Below are 20,118 nucleotides of genomic sequence, written 5' to 3'. Positions count from 1 at the left end.
AACTAGAATGAAGACCGTGGACATCGAAGAAGACCCTTCTGCAGGGCAAACTCAAATCGCCCGCAGAATGGGCAGGGCTACCCAGTCTAGGCTTGCTGCTATCCATTTGGATGGTACGCCGGTACGAACGACCAGCTTTAGCGAGAACGTGACGTATTTCCCTTGCTCCAGCCTTCCAGTTTGACATTTGTGTTTCTGTCGAGCCACGAGGGGGAGTAGTAGCAGGCTAGTCATCATTAGCAACATAGCCTCTTTAGCAAACCAGCTTGAAAACACAACTTTACATTATAATTGCACGCAAAGCAAGACCGTGCAATGCATAAATTGGTGACCGGATTAAAGCAGCAATGAAATCAAGTGTGTAAGAGGATTTAAAAACGACATTAAAACCACCAACGTGGTACAAATACAAAGAAAATACATTTCAACCCCCATTAACTATGGGCGCAGCCATCTTCTTTGCAAGTTGTACAGCTCGCTCTACTTTGAAAGCGACGAGATACTACGACCAAAAGGGGGCGTGCCTCAGGGAAATGCCGCAAGAAAGCTGGGAGACTTGCAATTTACCACTTGCACGTACTGGCGTACCACCCAAATGGATAGCAGCATAGCCCAGTGGGAGGTATCTGTGTGAGTTGACCTGGGGTCAAATGGGAAAGGGCAGCGCATCTCGTAGCCTGGGAATGAGTTTGATACCAAAGGTTTGCTGGAATTGTATCACAGGGTACCCAGGCCGGGCGGGGCGCCTTGTTTCGTGCGCTGGGGAATTATTGCAGTTTTCGTTCAGTCCTAAAAAATAAAACGAGCATATCCTACACTACCACTGTTTTCATTAGCTGATTTCTGTACATCGCTGAAATGGGCAGGCTGATTTGTTATTTGTATCAGCTGGGCCTTAGTCCCTTCGGTGATGCGTTTGTGAATTGAGAACGATCAGCCTTCAGATTTGGATGACAAAATAGGGTACTTTTGAGCACGACATCAAAACCTTTCTTTTATGTTTTCTGTAAACTTTTTTACAATTAATTAAGTGTTAACTTACTTTTAGTAGCCGTGAAATTTAAGATTAGGCTGTTTAATAGGCTGGAATGAACTCGGGGTCTTTTTAGAGGAAATGAACAAGATAATTACTTTTTAATTTATGTCTAGAGTGCACTACGTTGTACACTGTTACTGAGATTGGATGCGTTTTCATTTTTACCAGTTTCCCTTTATATTATATTGAGGTGGACTTTTATTTGAGGCTTCGATGTAGTGATATTCTGTTCCTCTAAGATCCATATGGTACAGCTGTCTAAAGTATAGGATATCAATTTATTGTTTATTGTTTTTTTCATTGCAGTTATAATGGCCCCATTTGTCTTTCGACGACTTTGTTCACTACTTTTCTGTGTGTTGGCATTAAGATGTCATGTCAGCAATGGGTTATTTGAATGGTTAAAGCCAGCACAGACTCCTCCTGCAGCAACTCTCCCAGCTATTGGACCAACTGCAAAAGACTCCATTCCGTTTGAAATGACTATTGCAGATGAGAAATTCTTAGCGGAAGCAAGACAGATGGAACTCAGCCCCTTGGGTAGCTGCCATTATAAGGTAAAACAAAATGTTAAATGTTTCGCACTACTTGCATTGCTGAGTAATATAACGCGAGCTAGGAGCAAGCTTGAGATGGCCACAGAGTTAAACTGTCATTGCAGGTCTTTGAATCTTTGATGTCCATTTATTTTTCAATTAAAAACGAATCCTTCCTATCCTTTGAAGGTGGTTGCTCAGTTGAAGTCCAGCTGTGAAAGTTTAACAGAAGAGCAGCTTGCCAAGCTTGGAGTGATGCTGTTCAACTGCCAAGCCCAGGTGGAGGGCCGCCCGACCTACCCCTGCTCAGAGGAAATGGTATATACTCTGTTTCAGATACCTAAACCACAGGAAAGATGCACCAAACCATAAATCAATAAATACATGGTGTATACAAAATGTATGTTATTTGAGACATTATTGGGAGTTGTGTTTTATAACTTGCATTGGACTTTATGAAAAATTTGTCCAAATGTTAAAATTGTCTCTAAAAGAAAAATACTTTAATACAAGTAGTTCAATATCTCGTTCTTATTTGCAGTCAATTAAGGAGTGTACAGCAGAAATGGACTCTGACACATGGAACGCGTACCACATAGTCAGCAACCGAGTGCGCTCCGTGTGCTACGGCACGCGCCAACTGCACTTTCGGCGAAAGGCGGAGATGACCGTGAATGCTCTCATCTCCACAGCCAGCAGCCAACTAGACGCCATGAATGAGCTAAAGGTAACTGTTCTCGCCTTTTACAGTTTTAGAGAAATCATGTCAAGCTGACCTTCAAGTTGCTGCAAATACAATCTGACAAGGTGTAGGACCAATATACTTAAACACAAGTGTATTCCTGCTGAAGTTGGCCTTTCTAAATTACTCATGATTTTTGTCCTAAAACAAATTGCCCCTCAGATATTAGATATCCTTGATGCTTGATCATTAAGATGAGTTAATGGTCTTAACTGTGCCGATCCCTTCTTGATTCTAGGATGGCCAAGTTGAGCTCAAGGAGTTGACTGTGGCTTCATTGGATAAACTCATGCAGGGCCACAAAGCTTTGCAGGCCCAGCAGGGAGTACTCTGGGAGGGTCAGGGGCAACTGGAGCGCTCCCTTGACGTCAACCTTGAGCAACTTGGCAAGGAAAAGGCTCTTATAGCCTCTGGACAACAGCTGGTAGCTCAGCTCATTCAGGGCATTACACACAGAATGGGTAAGAACACCAGAAGGGCCATATATTGTAAATGTGACAAAGTTCAGAGCGATGCAAGCAAATGCATCAAAGCAATACTTTAAACGTACATGTGTTAAACTGCAGGCTGCCATTGTTTGTGTTGGTAACGTGTTTAATGAAGTGATCTGAATGAACGTCATGCTGCATTAGTTCATTATGAGTTCATGAATTTTAATTAATATTGACTGTGTGTAATATGGATGTGAGGTGCAAAAGCTCTGCCCACAGCTGTCTCTTTCCTCAGAGAATGTGAGTGAGCAGTTGAAGGGCCAAGGGTCTGAGGTGCAGGAAAACCACAAGGCCATTATTGAAGACCTTGCAGACGTTCGAGACAAAGCACAGGATATCTATCATAAAATCGGTAAACATAACCTGAATAATTAAATTTAAATAAACCAGATGTTTACTTTGGTTTTGTTTTTTGTATAGTTTATCTTTTCTTCTCTGTACTTCAGACAGTAGTATGGTGGAGTTTGTTCAATACCAGGACACGACAGCGCAGTACTACACAGACCTGATGAGCAAGCTGGAGCGGATGAACGGCACGCTTGGGTTCATGTTGCATTATCTAGATGGAATGCAGAACCGCATAGAAGGCCGTCTCCACATGATCCAGGGATACCTAGGCTGGGCAGGTACAAAAAGGAGTGGTTCCAAGCAGTGTGTTTTTAGACAAGACACTTTTCACAATAGGGAAAACATGGGTCTGTTTCAGTGTAGCCACAATTAGTTAGGTAAATATTGACCATGCTGGTGCTGCGACAGATATAAATGAAACCGATCTAGTCTTAGAACTGCTTGAACAGCAAGTTAGTTTACCCAACTCGACGAGCTGTGAAAGGGTCCATTGTTCAACAATGATACAAGCTTTCTTTCTCCCGGTTTCCACTTGTATACAGGTCTAAGCCTGGCTGCCATGTGCACATGTGTGCTACACGCTGGCTATTTACTAATGGGCGCCGTACTGTTGACCTTCCTGCGTAGTCCGTTTTTCTCTCGGGTGACGCTGCTGTTCACGGTCTCCCTCAACGCTGTAGCGGAGGTCAACCAGCAACCGGCGCTGGATTTCACAGGCCTAAGCCTGCTGATTCTCATGCTGACACTTGGTAGGGCTGGGAGAGAGCTCACGTGGCGATGGAGTTGTGCTTATTATGAGCTCATTGTCACTAACCGTTGTGTATGGGTGTATGCACAGGTCATTTGTTAGTCAATCAGTTGTTGCTGACATGCTCCAAGATGAGGGTTAAGACGTCCTGTCTGTCACTTCCGCCTTGTGAAATCGTGGAGCCGGTGAACCAGCGTGTGTCATTTGAGTACCACTCTACACCACTGAGGTGAGATGGCACTGGGTTGAGTTCCACAACAGAATTTAAAGAAGAAACTCACGGAACCACACCAGTATCACTAATGGATAACAATTAGTCAAGATTTTCTATTACATTTTAGAAATACAGGGATAGGAAATTGCACATCTTATCTTGATAATGCCTGCTTCCATTTCCCCACTCAAGGAGTGAATGGGATGACTTGATGGAACAAGACCCTTTGGATTTTTTTATTCACGGTATGGACCGGTGTATATCCTTTTTTTTAATATATATATTAAATGTAATAAATGTTAGCTTTTGCATTGACTATAAATCTGCATTCACAGATGATCCATGTCCGTTAGCTGACGGGTCTCCCAACAAGATGCCCTTGTACCGCGAGGAAACATTTGTGTCAGTTAAGGGTACACCGACTCAATCCACCCCGAAGGTAATGAGGGTGTCCAGGCTCTCAATGGTGAGAATAACAGGATCTAGATTTTGTTTTATTAGACGTGACCTTTCCCAATGACTTGTTTTTCAAACTGTTACCCCGAAATTGGGTGATGCTGCAAGGGATAACATTCAATTAATCGATTTTACTTATTTCTAATGCTGCAGCTCAGCCGTTATCTACTTCTAAATTAAATTGATTTTTTTTCAAAATCAAATGAAAAAAAGACTTCATAAATGTTTATTAATCAACTTTGGTTTTATTCCACATGGTGTAATCAAGGTCGTTCCTCTAAGAAACCTAGGCCATGCTTTTGATAGTGTGAGTGATACACGTAATTCTAGTCTCAACACCTCACTAGCAGGCAACAGGTATGTGTTATTTTCTTCAAACATTTGGACCTACATCTGTTCGAAAAGTAATGGCAATGATCACACTTTCATTCTGTCCTTTTTTCTGCCTTCCACTTCCCTTTGTTATGTCCAATGGTAGCACTTTATCACAGCGCCAGTTGTGCAACGGCATCACTAAGATGGGCAAGGCTTGTAAGAGGAGCGCCACCCGGGGACATGAATACTGCAAAGTCCATGAAGGAGGCTACACTTATGTCAACCCCTGAAAAGCTTTCCTTGGACGTATTTTTTTAAATCTTTAAATGTTTTATTGTTAACTGGAGAGGCATCTTTATAGCATTGTCTTTATATTTCACAAGTTTATTTATTTGAATAAATTTTTACTTTTGTATTAGTCTTCCGGTAATTTCTTGTCACTCATTCCTCTAAACGTAAAAGCACATAACAATGAACACTGTTACAAACTCATTTAAGATCACTTGATGTATGTATACGCTTTGATTGCCAGAATATTGTACATCTTTATGCAAAGAGCTAGACTGACTAAATCTAGAATACCCTTTAGCCTATTTAAAGAAGCAGTCTAGTTTATTTTGTTGCATCAGTGTTATGAGGAAGACAAATGCCAAGTTTGACTTGTTTACACCCATGAAAAAGACAAAGTTCCCATAGCAAAACCTAACAACCTATAGCCCACCACCTGTCTTTTAATGTAGTCCTTATGACCTGAAACCCTGCCATCTCAGCGTTTCACTTGCGTGCGTTGTCGTAGTTGTCCACAAACCAATCACAGGTTTCCTTCAAAGCTGTAAAATAAAAAATAGTTAAATCTTTTGGAAAAACTCACTTCCTGCCATGACGCAGTCTTTCAACAAACAAGCACAGAAAAAACACCAGTACCTTTTTCAAACGGCGTAAAGGTAAAGTTTGGGAGATAGCGCATCAACTTTGCATTACTGGCAGTCTTTTTGAACTGACCATCTGATTTATCTGTGTCATACTGGTGGGCAACGGTTAAGGAAGGCAAACCATTAGTCAGCATTTTGAGAAACATCTTAAAGTGTGATGTCATTCATTGCTTTTTCATCAGGGAAGTCGATGTATTTGGAGTTTTCCTCATAGCTTCAACAAATGTCACTACTTAGAACCCGATGAAAAGGATACAACCACTTCTCCTTTGAAGTCTAGTGCTCGCACCACTGCCTCGGCTGCTTCTTTGATGGACACCTCTTCTTCCTCTCCAACTGTGACCAATGAGAAGGGAACTAGATAGTTTGGCTCACTCACAAGGAAAAAATATGTGTTGGCTGCTGACCATAGAACTCACCAGAGAGTATGATGGGCTCAACCTCATTATAGTCCCTCACCACCCACAGGACCAGACGGGCCAGGTCCAAAGAGTAGATGAATTGCCTTCTAGGCGTGCCAGAACCCCATACTACCAAGGGCTTCCCCTCCTCTGGCAGACCAAGGAGCCAAGCACAAACACAGGAGGGAAAAATACAATTAAAAAAGTACTTCCATCTTTGTTCCCAATTCTTGCTTAGCTACAAAAAGCTTAAGCTTACTTTGAGCCCTGTATGCTTTGTGTATTAAGCCAGGTAGCACGTGTCCATCCTCAATGTTAAAGTTGTCATGAGGACCAAACACATTGGTAGGAATCACAGATGTGTAGCTACGCCCATTCTGCTCAAAATAAGCCCTGTAAAAAATAAAACACTTGACATGCATAGGTACACATTCCATTTAATGATAAGTACCAAATAATCAACAGCTTACATACCTATTATGCACATCTATCATTCTTTTTGCATAGGAGTAGCCAAAGTTAGATGTGTGTGGTGGACCATTATGAATCTGGAATTTAAAGAAGTATCAGAATTAGTCTCAGTTTTGTTTTCCAAACCATGACATAACATGTTAGAGAAAAGCTGCTGAGAAATACACAAAAAATAAAAATATTTAATTTATCAACACAAACATAACTCTTTTGTAATGCAATAGTATTGGAGCAGCACATATCTGTTGGTGTATTTATCTGCATTCAAACTTATTGACTCATATGAACTTAAAGTGACTATATGTAACCGAAATGCGAACACATAGGGAGAAAAAAAGAGCTACAAAAACACCCAAATCATAATGTAGATTCAGGTCAAGACACTCTGGAAGACACACTGGAAGAGCAGAACCATCATGTACTTCTCACCATTGTTTCGTCGATAGGATAGGTGGTCTTGTCTGGAAATATGCATGTAGAAAGGCAGGAAACCACTTTTACTGCATCCACTTCGTGTGCTGCCTGCAGCACATTGTCATTGATGTAGATGTTGTTCCTCTGTTGAACGCACACACAATACAAAAGCACAATATAAAATACTAGCATAATCAATGCGTTTACATGAAATTTGCCTGTGCTGTGGTTGCGTCTCACCCAGAAGTCCAAATTCACCCTCATGTTCTTAAAGAGACCCCCCACCATTGCGGCCAAATGAATGACATGGGTGGGCTTATGCTTTTGGAATACGGCTTGGGTCTCCTCCTTGTTCCTGAAGAAAGACCAGGGTAAAGGGAAAGTGTATTTTTAATGTTTGTATGTAAATATGGTAGTACAACTAGCTAACATTTGGTAAAAGCAGCAAGCCAGGTAGAAGCAAATGTGAACATACATGAGGTCGGCATCTTTGGAGGAGAGAAAAATCCACTCTTCCCCATCCTTTCCTCCCCCCTCTTTGTTGATCACATGCTGTATGGCTCTTCCCACCAAGCCGGAACCGCCCGTCACCAGTACCCTCTTTTGACCTGTGTGGCACCCTGCCATCTATCAACAGATCACAATTTGAACAAACCAGTGGTGTCTTCTACATTTTTCATTTAAAGCAGGGAACGATAGACAAGTCTTAATTTATCAGGTATGGGTAATGTTGATTAACGCATACTGGGCTCCCAACGTTTACGCAAATCCATGAATCCCATGAGGCATTCTGATACTGTAGACTCAGAGCCGTCGTTAGTTCAATATTTAAGCACAAGCCAATAGCCAAACTAAAACGCAATTCAAATGGAAACGTCACGTTTCAAAATGTCCCCAATGAATCCAGCTGTTTTGAAGTTTATAGCTCTGCAACAGTAAAAAAAGTAATGAGCAGCCAAGAACAGGTGTGGGAGTAATCGGAGCCATTAAGAGAGGGGTAATGTATTTGGGTTTAACGCAGATAGGCTGTATCAAATACAGATTAAAACTGACCTTTGCTACAATTGATTAATTATAAAAACTCCTTAATAATAATCAATTCGTTTTTGGTTTACTATAACAGTAAACAAAATGTGGTACAATGATGCTCTACTTCCAACGGATAGTTATGTTATTATTCTTAACTGGCTTCTCTTCCTACCAGCTCGGCTGAGCTAAAATCGATCCCGATCATTCTGAAATAATACGGTACATTCAAATTAAATTGTTGTTTCTTACCATGCAGGAGTAGTCCCGAGGAAGAGAAACGGCTGTTTCCTTAAGTGAAGGCTGCAACCTTGCTAGAACACTTCCTTGCTAGTCGCGTCCTATGGAGAGCTGAGGCTAGAGTGCTGCCCAAGCCCCAGGGAACAGTGCATACTTCCGCAATCCACCAGTGCTCAGCGGCCAAGCCTGGTATTGCAGCTGTTGAAGCGGGATGTGGACGGGTCCCTCGATTCAAGGGGCCCAGAAGTAGATATCTCCGTTCACTCCAATTCTCCATGCATATTTCCAGACAAGACCACCTATCCTATCGACGAAACAATGGTGAGAAGTACATGATGGTTCTGCTCTTCCAGTGTGTCTTCCAGAGTGTCTTGACCTGAATCTACATTATGATTTGGGTGTTTTTGTAGCCCCCCCCCCCCCCCCCACACACACACACACACACACACACACACACTTCAACCATCAAATGTACTGCACACCCAAAAGAAACATCAGGAACATTTTTCAGTCTTTGACCTCACAGTTGTTTTGGCAACAGCAAACTATTTATCAGACCAGCAACCCAGGTTTTCTAGGAACTTCCACACTTCCTTCTCTAGCTGGACAGACCTCTTATTCAAAGGTTGTGGCTCTTTCATCAGGCACACAATCTGGTCATCTCTGTACCAGCTAATGTCCTCTCGTGGACCTGGCCAGAAGAACTTGTTGATCCCATTCTTATGCATGCATTTTACTCTTACATCTTCTTCAACTTCCAGGATGATTCCTGGGTAGGGTTCACCATCATATTTGACAATGCACCACTGCCCAATGTTTTCTTTCATGATGGCCTCAGGCCGTGAAGGCTCTTCAGTGCACTGCAGGCTTGCCTCTTCTCCCAGGCTCACCTCCTTTATCCCATAGCAGGCACAATCCAGTACACCTTTGTCTGCCTGACAAAGGCAAGTTATGTCCCGGTATTTAATTGTCCCTGGAGAGAAACTGATGACTTGGTGGATTTTCATTGTTCCTTTGACAGGAACAAGTGGGGGCGCTTCCATCATTTCCTGCACTTTCCTCTCAACATCTCCTTCTCCCACAAAAAAAAGTTCCACCGAAGTACCCACGCTCCTCAACTGGTGGAGCATAGCCTCTGCGTTGGGGATATCTCCTCCATGGCGGACGATTTGGTCAGCTGATCTTTTAAGGGTACCCCCGACACCATCTGGAGCTCCCTTTCCATGGCTGGCCTCAAAAAAGTTCCAGCTGATATCTTTAAAGCCTTTCTTGAAAGGCTCTTTTGAGATTAGGTAAAAGTTTCCCTTCTGTTTGTATTGTGTAGCTGGGCCGTCACTGAAGACATGAAGGCGATTAATCAGAGGGTATCTCTCCCTCACCATGTCTAACACAGGGTCGAGGTGGGCCCAGATAGCTGGGGGATCGTGCCGCCTAGAAGGCGAGATGGAGCAGAACGTCACTGGGGACTGCTCAGCAGCAGTGTACAGCACTCCTGTATGTAGGGTTGCTTGCTGATGTGACCCTCCAAAATGGACCGATTGAATTTCTTGAGAATACTTACAGGAGTAGTTCTCACTGAAATCTACATGTAGTAGTCATTCGTTGTTCCTCAAGTTTTCTCTGAGCTGTCTGTAGGCCCCGTACTGCCACCTGATATTAAAGATGTGTCGCCTAAATCTAAACAGCCTGTCATGAAATTCACTTACAAGTTCATCCTCTGTTGTCATCACATTTTCACAGTGATTGTTGACCTTTTCTGGACTTGTAGGAGGAGTGTTCATTGACTGAAAGGTCTTCCTGGCTCTGTCATTTTTCCTCAGCTTTCTCTTTCTTTCTCGCCATTTGTTTCTTACTGCTCTCTTCTCTCTTTCGCTTAGGTCTGACACTTTCTTTTTTCTCCCTTCATCAATGACCTTTCTCCACCTCTCCTTCTCTTTATTGAGGTATTGCTGCCGTCTTTCATGGTCTACATCCCGACGAGCCCTGTAGCGCCGTTGCTTTTCTGCGGCAGACAACGGCGCCATTCCCTGATAATTACATGCAAACCATTTTTAAAAAATCTTATGGAATCTTATGGAAGTATGGAACAAAAAAGGCATAATAATGTATAAAAAATCCAATACAAACTGGAAACACTTATTCATCTAGCCCTCTTACATCCACCCTGTTACTATGTGTCCCCCCTGTTACTGTGTAAAACAGTAACAGGGGGGACAGTAACAGGGGGGACATTTTATGCTAAATTTAGCTATTACTACTCATGTGATGCAGAAGAAGCTAGCTAATGTTGACCACTGAGGAGGATTTTTAACATGTTTTTTAACCATATTTTCAAAATTACAAAAAAGGATCAGTTTCCACTATTTATAAGCATAACAGGGTGGACATGTTATGCTTTACCGCATCAGTCAAGCTTTCTAAAACATTGAAAAAAAGGTTGATTAAAGAGTGATACTTACTCTGCTTCTTGTAGATGATTTCTCTCCAAAAAGTAATGTTACTTGTTGAGTCATGTGACTAGAGGGATAGTCGGAGGGGGGTGTTCAGGGGGACTTGCATCAGAGTAACAGGGGGGACAGTCGATTCAGGGACACAACATATTTTAAATACTTAAAGTCTTAAAAATGTTTTAATCACAAAAAATAACATTTGGTAAGGAATATAATAACCAAAGCTATACAACAATTATGACAAATCTAGAATTTCTTTGATTTTTATTACTTATATTTGTAACTGAAGTTGAGCAAACACGATTGGGGACATGGAAGTTTAGTTGTTTGTGCTAAAGTTGGAGGAATTATTTTAAATGCAATTAATCCTGGGGACATACTGTTGTGTTCTACGGTAGAGGGGGATTAACTATATAAGATGAGCTTTTAAAAATAAGTATTGGCCAATTTTTACAAAAAATATACCATATTAGGCTATGGGGACTCAAATGGCACCGAATACTAGGAATGACCCAATTGCCGATTTCCGCGCAAAATATGTGGGGATTGCATGATTTCATAATCCCCGCATTTTCGTTGCAAAAAAGTCACATATATCTTAGCAGAAAGTTGAAAAACGAGAGCCATTTCAAAAAAAAAGAGCAGCCATTTCCCCCCTGTTGCCATGGGAATGTTATGAAGTGACGTAATTACGCGACGTGAACGTCATCGAAAAGCTGCTTTTTTCGCAAGTTCCCGCATTTTTTCGCAACTTCCCGCAATTTTATCGCATAAAATTGCATAAATATGCCGCATATTTCATCGCATTTTTTAAGAAAATGTGCCGCATAATCAAGGATTTTTGGCTGCAACAATCACAAAAAAACTCCAAATTTTTCTGGAGGGACTGAATTTCTCGTGTTCGAGGTTTTTCCTTTTACTTAACATGAATGGCGTTGAACACGGATATTCAAAACAAAAATATCTTTGAAATAGCTGGAACAGGCACGGACGTATTGATTCCCTGAATGATTATGGGAGACCTACGTAATTCTCATAATATTGCTAATAGTCTAATATTAACATTTCAGTTGAGTTGATATTTCATTTTCATTTGCTTGTTTAGCTATGTATGATAACAATGTTGGTGTAGTACAATTCATTATTTGGGTAGGCTACTCAAACTTCGTTGTTGGTCGATATAAAACCATTTAATTTTATATAAATTATTGATTGCGTTTTTCATAGATAGTTGGAAGGAATGTTTCTTAAGTAATAACATTGAACTGTATTTTTCTAGGCCTACATACGTTTACTACATTGTTGGTGTTGTATGTTATATGGAGAAATCTTACATATTAAAGAAGAAGATCAATAAAGTTCTATCTCTTTTTATTTGAACTGCCTGTATGTCCTCTTGATTATAGTATTACAGTGTGTACCTTAGTTATCAGCATCGAATGTCGTCCAAATGGCTGCATGTGTAAGAAATAGGATTTGAACCAAAAGTGTTACAATTGAATTACATTATGACTCCATCAAAAGTAATGTACACCTGCCATTTACAGTTATCAGTTATACTTCCTAGACATCTTATTTACATACAGTAGGCCTGATTTCCTCTGAATATTGAAATAAAAAGATTCTCACAATTGGATTTCTGTTGGATTTCTTGTATTTCAGATCTGATGGGTCTGTGTATATATTTGGTCATTTGATTCTCGTTTCAGAAACAGAAAACAGAAAAATATATTAAAAAACGAGTTGTAATTAAGATTTTTGTTTTAAAATACAAAAATAAAAATTTATATACAAGGTGTTTTTCTTTATAAGGTCAAAAATCTACAAACTAATCTAAAATAATAGAAATTATATAATTTTAATTATTGTTAAATAATAATTGTTGCCCAGATGGCAGGAGGAGTGTAATTTAAAGATCACATATAGAGAATGATCTGGGGGGTTAGTAACTTATACTTCCATGGTCTGTAAACAATGCGAGTGTGCTCGTTCGTGATGCTACAGTAACAATGCTAGAAAACGAGAATATTTCTGCATCCGGTACGTCACGGACTAGGGCGTGTCTAGGCGCCCATGATGCGGAAGGAAATCTCTCCTTGATGTTCCCCTGCGCCACTGACCGTGGCCGGGCCGGGCATTTTTCAGTCCGTGGTCCATTCTTTTTATGTCCATGGTCCCTCCCTGTTCTGTGATTGGTTCCCTATCTCAGGCGAAAATCGGATCCATGGAATCCAGGCTGCCTAGCAGCGCGAAATGAAAGCGTGCGCAAGGCAGCAAGGGTATACCCAGGCTACCTTTCAGTAGCTCCTAGGCCAAAAGATCGGAAAGTTCAAACCATCGGGCAATCATACTTGGCTTGTCCTATAGGCCTATTAATGGAACAAAAAAAGTGTATTCGTCAGACAGGATCTCCTGTTTAACTAGTTGAAAAGGTTCTCTATTTTTAATATGTCAAAAATGGGAAGGGTGAGCAACACAACACACCTGGTAACCCTGCACTCCAAATGATAAAGCACTGCAAACTAATTAACTAGGGCACTGCAAAAAAATATTGGTGGGAAGGGAGGAAGTGGAAAAGACAGGATCTCCTTGGAGCTGTGTTTGCTGGAAAGCAATGTTGCAGACTCACTCTCTAGATTGCCTTTGCCGGTAACAAAAGGACACCAATATGTCGACACGTACATGGAGAAGGTACTTTCGATCATCACACATGATTTACCAGCCATGACACTTCCATCTGAAAGGATACTCAAGAGGATAATACACTGCGACAACTATTTCAAATTGTTCAAACAGGACAATGGCCAACACAGATATCCGATGAAATGCAACCATACAAAAGATGTGTGGATGAATTATCTACACACAATGGATTGATCCTGAGAGTGCCCAGGATTGTGCTACCAAAAGGTAATATTAAACAAGCAATGAACATAGCACATGAAACTCATCAAGGAGTAGTGAGAACAAAACAATTCTTGAGAAACAAGTTTTATTGGCCAAATATGGACATTGAAAGAATGGTCAGAAATTGCAATGCATGCGTACTGAATCAACCTCTACACGAAGATCAACCACTACAACCACTGGAGTTACCTCCAAGACCATGGACAAAGCTTGGAATAGATCTAGTTGGACCAATAGAAAATCAACACATAGTGACAGTCATTGACTATTATTATTCTTATCCAGAAGCAGTAGTGATAGCAGAAATATCCTCACAAGTAGTAATTAGGGAGCTGTTGAAAATCTTTGCAAGATTTGGATACCCCCTAGAGGTTGTCACTGATAATGGCAGACAATTTGTGGCCAATGTTTTCCAAGATTTCCTCATAACCTGTGGAATAAAACATATCAGAGCATCACCTTATTACCTGAAAGGTAATTGGAAGATTGAGCATTTCCACAGATACCTGAAGAAGGCTTTCCGTGCAACCAAATGTGAAGGGAAGACCTGGAAAGAGGAATTGCCAAAGATTCTCATTGCATATAGAACAACTCCTCCCAGAGCGTCAGGTGAAGCGCCAGCCTACCTTATCTTTGGAAGAGACATGCGCACAAAGTTTCCAAACTTGGAGAAGGAAGGAAATGAGGTATTGTGTATCAGAAAGCACCATGATGAATACAAAAACAAGATGAAAGAATATGCAGACAAGAAACATGGAGCAAAGGAACACAATTTCAAAATAGGAGACATTGTGTACATCGCAAACTTGGAAAACCACAAACTTGACTCAAAGTACAAAGAAAATCGATGTGTCATATTGAGAAACACTTCTGACAAATCTTTTGAACTAGTGAACACTGCAAATGGGACATTTGCAGTGTTCACTAGTTCAAAAGAGTGCTCCCGAAATAGGCGAAGGTGTTTGACAATGGATCAGGAATGTCAAACACCTTCGAAAAGCGCCTTTACCATTGGACTTGGACATCCCTGAAACAGTGACACAGGATCTGGACTTAAACATGGACACGGACATGAGAGCACCTGAGGATGCACCACTTCTGCAGCCCCTGCCTGCTGTAGAGACTCCTCAAGAGACTGCCTTGTTACCTGAACCTAAAGCACCTGAAGGAACCACAAGATCAAGAAGGGTTGTCAAGAAACCAGCCCGTTACAGATAAAGTGAAAAAAATAAAAAGAATTGATGTGAAAAAAAGAAGAAGAAAATAAACAGTTGTAACTTTTTGGATAATGGAAATGATTTTGTGTTTTGATAACATAATGGAATGATTTGTGTTTAGGTATACTTAAGCTAAGAGCTTATTATGTTAAAGTAAAGGAAAGGTTTAGTCTTGAGTTGAAATACTGAATCTTAGAATGTGGCATTGTTTAAGAGTTTAAGACCACACGTTGAAATGCTACAGTTTAACAACGTTAGATTTGTAAGGCAGTTGATAGACTGAAAATCTACAAAGGGAGGGATGTAGTATAGTTGATGAAGCATGCAGTTAGTACGTTGGACAGGAGGGAGCAGACGTGGGGAGAGGGAGGTAGAACAGGAATGAGCGAGTCACGCATGTAAGATGTAAGATGATGAGAGTTGGCAATAAAATAAATAAATGAAGACGATAGTTTCATTACTGGACAACACAACGAGTATAAAAGATGTACTCACATCACAGGGAGGAAATTAATGGGATGATTAATGGGATGCACCTATGATTGCCTTTTCTACGTTTATTACTTCAGGATTAGGGTTAGCTAACCCTGATGGCAAGGTTTGTTGCATTTAGTAAGCAGAGTAAACCATTATACTCCGGCCATTACCAATTTAGAACACAATTATATATTATTTCTTGTTCTCTACCTGGTAGGCAAATATTGTAAACTTTGAACTCCCCAACTCAATGTGTGATTATTATCGCTAATCGAAACAGCTGTGCAAATCTATACCGTTAGAAACTCCAGAATACGCTGATCATCCTGATTAAATATGTTCAGTTCTCGCCCAAAAAATTGTGCAATACAAAATATATAACATTAAACTTCCTCACCTTAAAATCTGAAATGTGGATATAAAGGTATACATTTTCGATGATGTTTCTTGGCTTTCCACTTCAGTTACAATTATGTATCTACACGTATGATCACCTGACCTGTCTCATACTTGCGATTTAGCAGAATAAGAGGCCTATATGTATTACTGGCATTGGCCTGCAGGGGGCAGCAATTAATATACCGGTAGTTAATCAAAGATCAATGGAAAAAATGTAGCAGTGAATATACTGCTAAAGTGATGATACAGGCCTAAACTATTTGAAAGGAGTTTTGTCGTGGATAGCTTTATATCTAAATGTAAGTTCTGTTTTATTGACCAACAACATAAATTACAATTTAAATATAGAATATCAGAATTGAAGGAACTCGTGTATGATTGGCGAGTATGAGTAAATTAACAGTATAACTTTTCTCCAAAGAACTGTTGAAATGAACATATTTGCTTTCATTTGAAGCAAAACTTCACAAAGGTAAATTTTCATAGAAAAAATATTGGCAAATTCTTTAAATAAAAATGAACCCTGTATTTCTTTCCGTATGTCATCCTTTTATACCCATGTTATATATTTTTTGCCTTCATTTTTCAGCATGAACCTTCATTTCAACATCTTTATGGTAAAAATGATTTTTCACGAAGTAAATAAATATTTTGAAAAACGTGCATGTTTTAGTATTTAATTCATTTACATGGCAGATTTTAGACTTAAATATCTTAAGACATAAAGTTCAACCTGTTTTATTTACTGAGGGGAAGAGAACCGACCGAAGAACAGAATGGTCTTTGTCTTGTTGTGCCTTATGAAGAACAGGAATGGATGATCTGCTGTGAAGTGCTCCTCTTGCAACATACAAAAGGATATCATGCCAGCTGTTGCTGCAGCAGCCTCTGTCCCCTCCTCATTCACCTCTACAAAGGCCTTGTGGGCTACCGTAGACAGGAAGAGACCTCCTTCCCTATTCATTCCAGAAAGATCAGCTTTCCCCCCAATGAAGACATCAGTCATGCCCATTTTGCCCAATGCCTCTTTGAGTTCATAGTCTTCCTCCAATTTAAACTTAGGAAGGTGAACTAGGACATCTGATTGTGTGTCCATATTGTCCCTGTTGGTCCATTCATCCAGCTTTTCTTGTGTTAGTTCTTTCTCCAGCTAAACACAAACACACACACACACACACATCCAATCATTAGTAAATATATAATTACATACCATGCAGTTATCTTCAAAAACTGTTTCAAGTGTGCATCATTGTTGTTTTTTTTATAAAAATGCATTGTTTATGATGTTGGTGTTGCCCAGGTCACACAAATTTAGAGCTTATTTCTAAACTTGAATGAACTTCTCCACAAGAGTAACATGATTCACAACCATTCATAATACGTGTGGCCATCATTATGTTATTTTGGAACTGAAGCCAAGCTGTTACCCGTTTCTTGCGTTATCGTTCAACTACCATTCACTGTGGTATGGCATTACCTTAAGCAGTGGGTCTGAGCCGTCTGTTGATTCTTCAGGCAGCAAGACGAACATGCTGAGCTCCTCCTTGACATAGGGAAGCTCCAAGATCTGCAAGCTGTAGTCAGGGATGTAGTTGAAGGGCAGCTTCTTCATCTGGTACATCATCTCGACAGGCTTGCTCTCGTTCTTGCATGAAGGAAACCATAAACATGAAGAATACACTTGCTATGCAGTGTTAATATTTGTATCATTTTAATGTACACTATTCATTCAGCAGAGAGCTAAGATGTGTACCATTAAGGAGCAGGTAGCTTTTAGGCATCTTGCTGAAGGATGTACCAAGGTCAGCTAAGTCAACAAAACCTTTCAACCACTGGGAGTCAAACAACTGAGAGCCAAGACTATTCTGCCCCTCATCACATCATCAATAAGGCCACATTCAGATGAGGATTCAGTCATAATCTGACATTTAATATTTCACCTGGTTTAGTTTAAAGACCATCTGTTTGGTGTTGGCCTTATCAAATTGGTTGAGCCAGTTGCCTTTAAAGTAGATGGCATTCACCAGAGCCAGCCTTGTCATGGGAGTTACAGTACCAGACTTCAGGAGATCTTTGATCTTATCTGTAGACAAACAGACAGACACACATAATTGAGATTCCATTGATATGAGTGTTTCAGTGACGTTCCCATCTCTGGAACCAGTTTCTCTTCATATATTTACTCTCAGTCTGCTGTTCAACCCAGCTGTTGATCTCCACTCTACAATCTTCTGGAGCACCAATGAAGTCCACTGCCTTCAGGTCAGCGTTGTAGAACTTCTGGGTGGCTTCTAGAAATGTCTGTATAACGTGTATTAAGAAAGGTAAACAAATGCAAAATCACACAAACAATGCTGTCATATATTTTGGAAAGAACCACAAAAAACAAAACACACTGACCGGGAGGAAGTGAGCATTGTTTTCCCCATAAAGACGGTTGGCTAGTTTTAGGATATACGCAGTCGATGAAGAGTTGATATCAACATTGAGTGTCTGGAAATCTTTGTGAATGTCTTGAGATGAGAAAGAGAGAGTCTGCACAGAACAGAATTTAGAAAAACATAAAAAATATAGAACACAATCGATCTATAATATTTATCCACAATGCAAAGATAGTTGACTGTAATAAATAACTTGGCGGTTTGCCCATCTATAGGCCTACTAGAGGGAAATGAGTTCAAAGTGCAACAGTAATGACAAGCTTTCGTCTTTAGACACACCCTTTATTCTTGGCGTTCTTTGGTCGTTTTTTCTAAGCAGTCCAGACTTTTTATTACTTCATAGCTGTCTGTCGTCATTGGTAGACAAGCTATCATAACTAAGTAATAACCGTAATGATAAAGATTTCGATTGTATTAGCCTACATTATTACATTTTAATGTTCATCATTCATTGTATTATTTGAATATCTATGTAAAACATTCACATAATAACCAGAATTTCTTATCTTGGATCAATAAAGTAGCCTAGTCCAACTCTCTTTTCTTTAAAATACGACTTAAGTTATCAGCTAGAATTTATACAATTATAACACTATATGCTGGTGTTAAAATATAGTTGATACAAAAAAGCACACAATACATTTCACACGCGCACACACATACCGTCACCGACACCCACACACCGACACCGACACCGACACCGACACCGACACACACACACACACACACACACACACACACACACACACACACACACACACACTCACACACACACACACACACACACACATACACACACACACACACACGCGTGCGCTGTGATGTGTTGTGTACCTTCAGCATTTGAGAGGCAGTGTCCCCTTTAGCGCCCAGGTACACCATAGCTAGAGCCGAGCTTATACTCAAAGGAGACAAAAAGACATTCCCCTTTGGGCTCGCTTGGCTCAGTGTTCGGAAAATGTCCAAAGCAAATATTGAGTTTGAGCTACCAAGGTTGGTCATGGCTGCGTGTGTGTGGTCCTCCTGTGAAGATAAACATTATCACTTGATGCATATTTACATAATAAAATAATCCAATACACTATTCGTAGTTCAGTTCCGTGTTTGCGTTGAAAGTTGAACGGCCCGCTCCCGGAAGTACGGATATACTCAGGACCTCCTGATAAATGTAGTACTTGCGTGCATAGAAACACCTATGCCCAAAACAAACATCGTTATTCACTGTTGGAACCAAATATATTAAGTTTGCCAACCTGATAGTTCCTTGCTTTGTAAGTAGAAAAGCAGACCCGACGGCGCACGGATTGGAAGTAAATACAAGTAAATATAGGTACAGTGGATGAACGTCGACGAAACGGAGATGAACGAAACCCCTCTCCGAAAATGAATACTTTATAACTTCTGGTCAAGTGAACAGCGTTTATAGCCAAGTGGGAGGGCTCACACGTTATAACCAATAAATCAAACTGTCAAGATAAGGCCACCTAAAGTTCCAAGAATGTGAGGTGGAACTCTCCTACAGTTAATGTAAGCACACAGATAAAGCTTATAATCATCTCTTTGACTGTCAGCAGGGGCGAGTCTAGGTTCTGACTTTTCGGTGGGCTCAGCCCCAGGAAGCTACAGGGGTATATAGGGGGTGCATTCTGCTGCATTTTAGGGTGACCTGGTGGAGATCCTACATTTATTCTGGTTGGGGGTAAATCTATGTATTTATCTATCAATCCAACACATTGTATATTTTTGAACAGTCTTCTGGTTTATTGTCAGAAAAGCACAGACCTTTTGTAACAGTTTAACCCCAGTTACACTCATAATACCAATGAGTAAGGAGGAAAGGATTAAACACATTTTGGC

General features: G+C 40.5%; 3 protein-coding genes across 4 annotated transcripts; 1 reads left to right on the top strand and 2 right to left on the bottom strand.

The window, feature by feature from the left end:
- Window positions 1-27: 27 nt before the first annotated feature.
- On the top strand, window positions 28-5,189 carry bmb (brambleberry). 2 transcript variants are annotated; one of them, XM_079740222.1, is made up of 13 exons: window positions 28-121; window positions 1,343-1,593; window positions 1,762-1,890; window positions 2,114-2,299; window positions 2,553-2,775; window positions 3,041-3,157; window positions 3,252-3,431; window positions 3,696-3,902; window positions 3,992-4,130; window positions 4,308-4,360; window positions 4,451-4,581; window positions 4,840-4,928; window positions 5,050-5,189. In XM_079740222.1, exons 2-13 carry the CDS (start codon window positions 1,348-1,350, stop codon window positions 5,174-5,176), a joined length of 1,827 nt encoding a protein of 608 aa, XP_079596348.1. In that variant the 5' UTR covers window positions 28-121; window positions 1,343-1,347; the 3' UTR covers window positions 5,177-5,189. The 2 variants fall into 2 exon arrangements, with proteins under 2 accessions (XP_079596348.1, XP_079596349.1); XM_079740223.1 differs by lacking the exon at window positions 3,696-3,902 and having other exon boundaries at window positions 53-1,593.
- A 3-nt stretch (window positions 5,190-5,192) lies between these two features.
- Window positions 5,193-8,510, bottom strand: LOC307078429 (GDP-L-fucose synthase-like). Its single transcript, XM_079740224.1, has 10 exons — window positions 8,383-8,510; window positions 7,580-7,731; window positions 7,345-7,459; window positions 7,120-7,248; window positions 6,694-6,767; window positions 6,479-6,612; window positions 6,238-6,369; window positions 6,075-6,154; window positions 5,811-5,910; window positions 5,193-5,716 (listed from the first exon to the last, which is right to left on the bottom strand). The coding sequence occupies exons 1-10, from the start codon at window positions 8,383-8,385 to the stop codon at window positions 5,661-5,663; spliced, it is 975 nt and encodes a 324-aa protein (XP_079596350.1). The 5' UTR covers window positions 8,386-8,510; the 3' UTR covers window positions 5,193-5,660.
- A 7,683-nt stretch (window positions 8,511-16,193) lies between these two features.
- serpinb1 (serpin peptidase inhibitor, clade B (ovalbumin), member 1) lies at window positions 16,194-19,757 on the bottom strand. The gene is made up of 7 exons (XM_079740647.1): window positions 19,515-19,757; window positions 19,096-19,284; window positions 18,221-18,355; window positions 18,004-18,121; window positions 17,761-17,903; window positions 17,298-17,465; window positions 16,194-16,970 (listed from the first exon to the last, which is right to left on the bottom strand). The coding sequence occupies exons 2-7, from the start codon at window positions 19,261-19,263 to the stop codon at window positions 16,563-16,565; spliced, it is 1,140 nt and encodes a 379-aa protein (XP_079596773.1). The 5' UTR covers window positions 19,264-19,284; window positions 19,515-19,757; the 3' UTR covers window positions 16,194-16,562.
- Between the last annotated feature and the right edge of the window lie 361 nt (window positions 19,758-20,118).

Source organism: Pollachius pollachius (assembly GCF_949987615.1).
Source record: "Pollachius pollachius genome assembly, chromosome: 7".
Taxonomy (NCBI): Eukaryota; Metazoa; Chordata; class Actinopteri; order Gadiformes; family Gadidae; genus Pollachius; species Pollachius pollachius.
This window is presented reverse-complemented; position numbering and strand designations above follow the sequence as displayed.

Bases quoted from the DNA above. Each gene is read 5' to 3' on its own strand.
- bmb (XM_079740222.1), top strand. From the start codon at position 1,348: ATGGCCCCATTTGTCTTTCGACGACTTTGTTCACTACTTTTCTGTGTG. The intron at 1,594-1,761 runs GTAAAACAAAAT...TATCCTTTGAAG, and splicing joins TGGGTAGCTGCCATTATAAG to GTGGTTGCTCAGTTGAAGTC. The intron at 4,929-5,049 runs GTATGTGTTATT...GTCCAATGGTAG, and splicing joins ACCTCACTAGCAGGCAACAG to CACTTTATCACAGCGCCAGT.
- LOC307078429 (XM_079740224.1), bottom strand. The intron at 6,768-7,119 runs GTGAGAAGTACA...TTTAAATTCCAG, and splicing joins ATCCTATCGACGAAACAATG to ATTCATAATGGTCCACCACA. The intron at 6,370-6,478 runs GTAAGCTTAAGC...TTGGTCTGCCAG, and splicing joins CAAAGCATACAGGGCTCAAA to AGGAGGGGAAGCCCTTGGTA.
- serpinb1 (XM_079740647.1), bottom strand. From the start codon at position 19,263: ATGACCAACCTTGGTAGCTCAAACTCAATATTTGCTTTGGACATTTTC. The intron at 18,356-19,095 runs GTACACAACACA...TGTTCTGTGCAG, and splicing joins CTGCCTCTCAAATGCTGAAG to ACTCTCTCTTTCTCATCTCA. The intron at 17,466-17,760 runs GTGAAATATTAA...CCTTCATGCAAG, and splicing joins TGGTCTTTAAACTAAACCAG to AACGAGAGCAAGCCTGTCGA.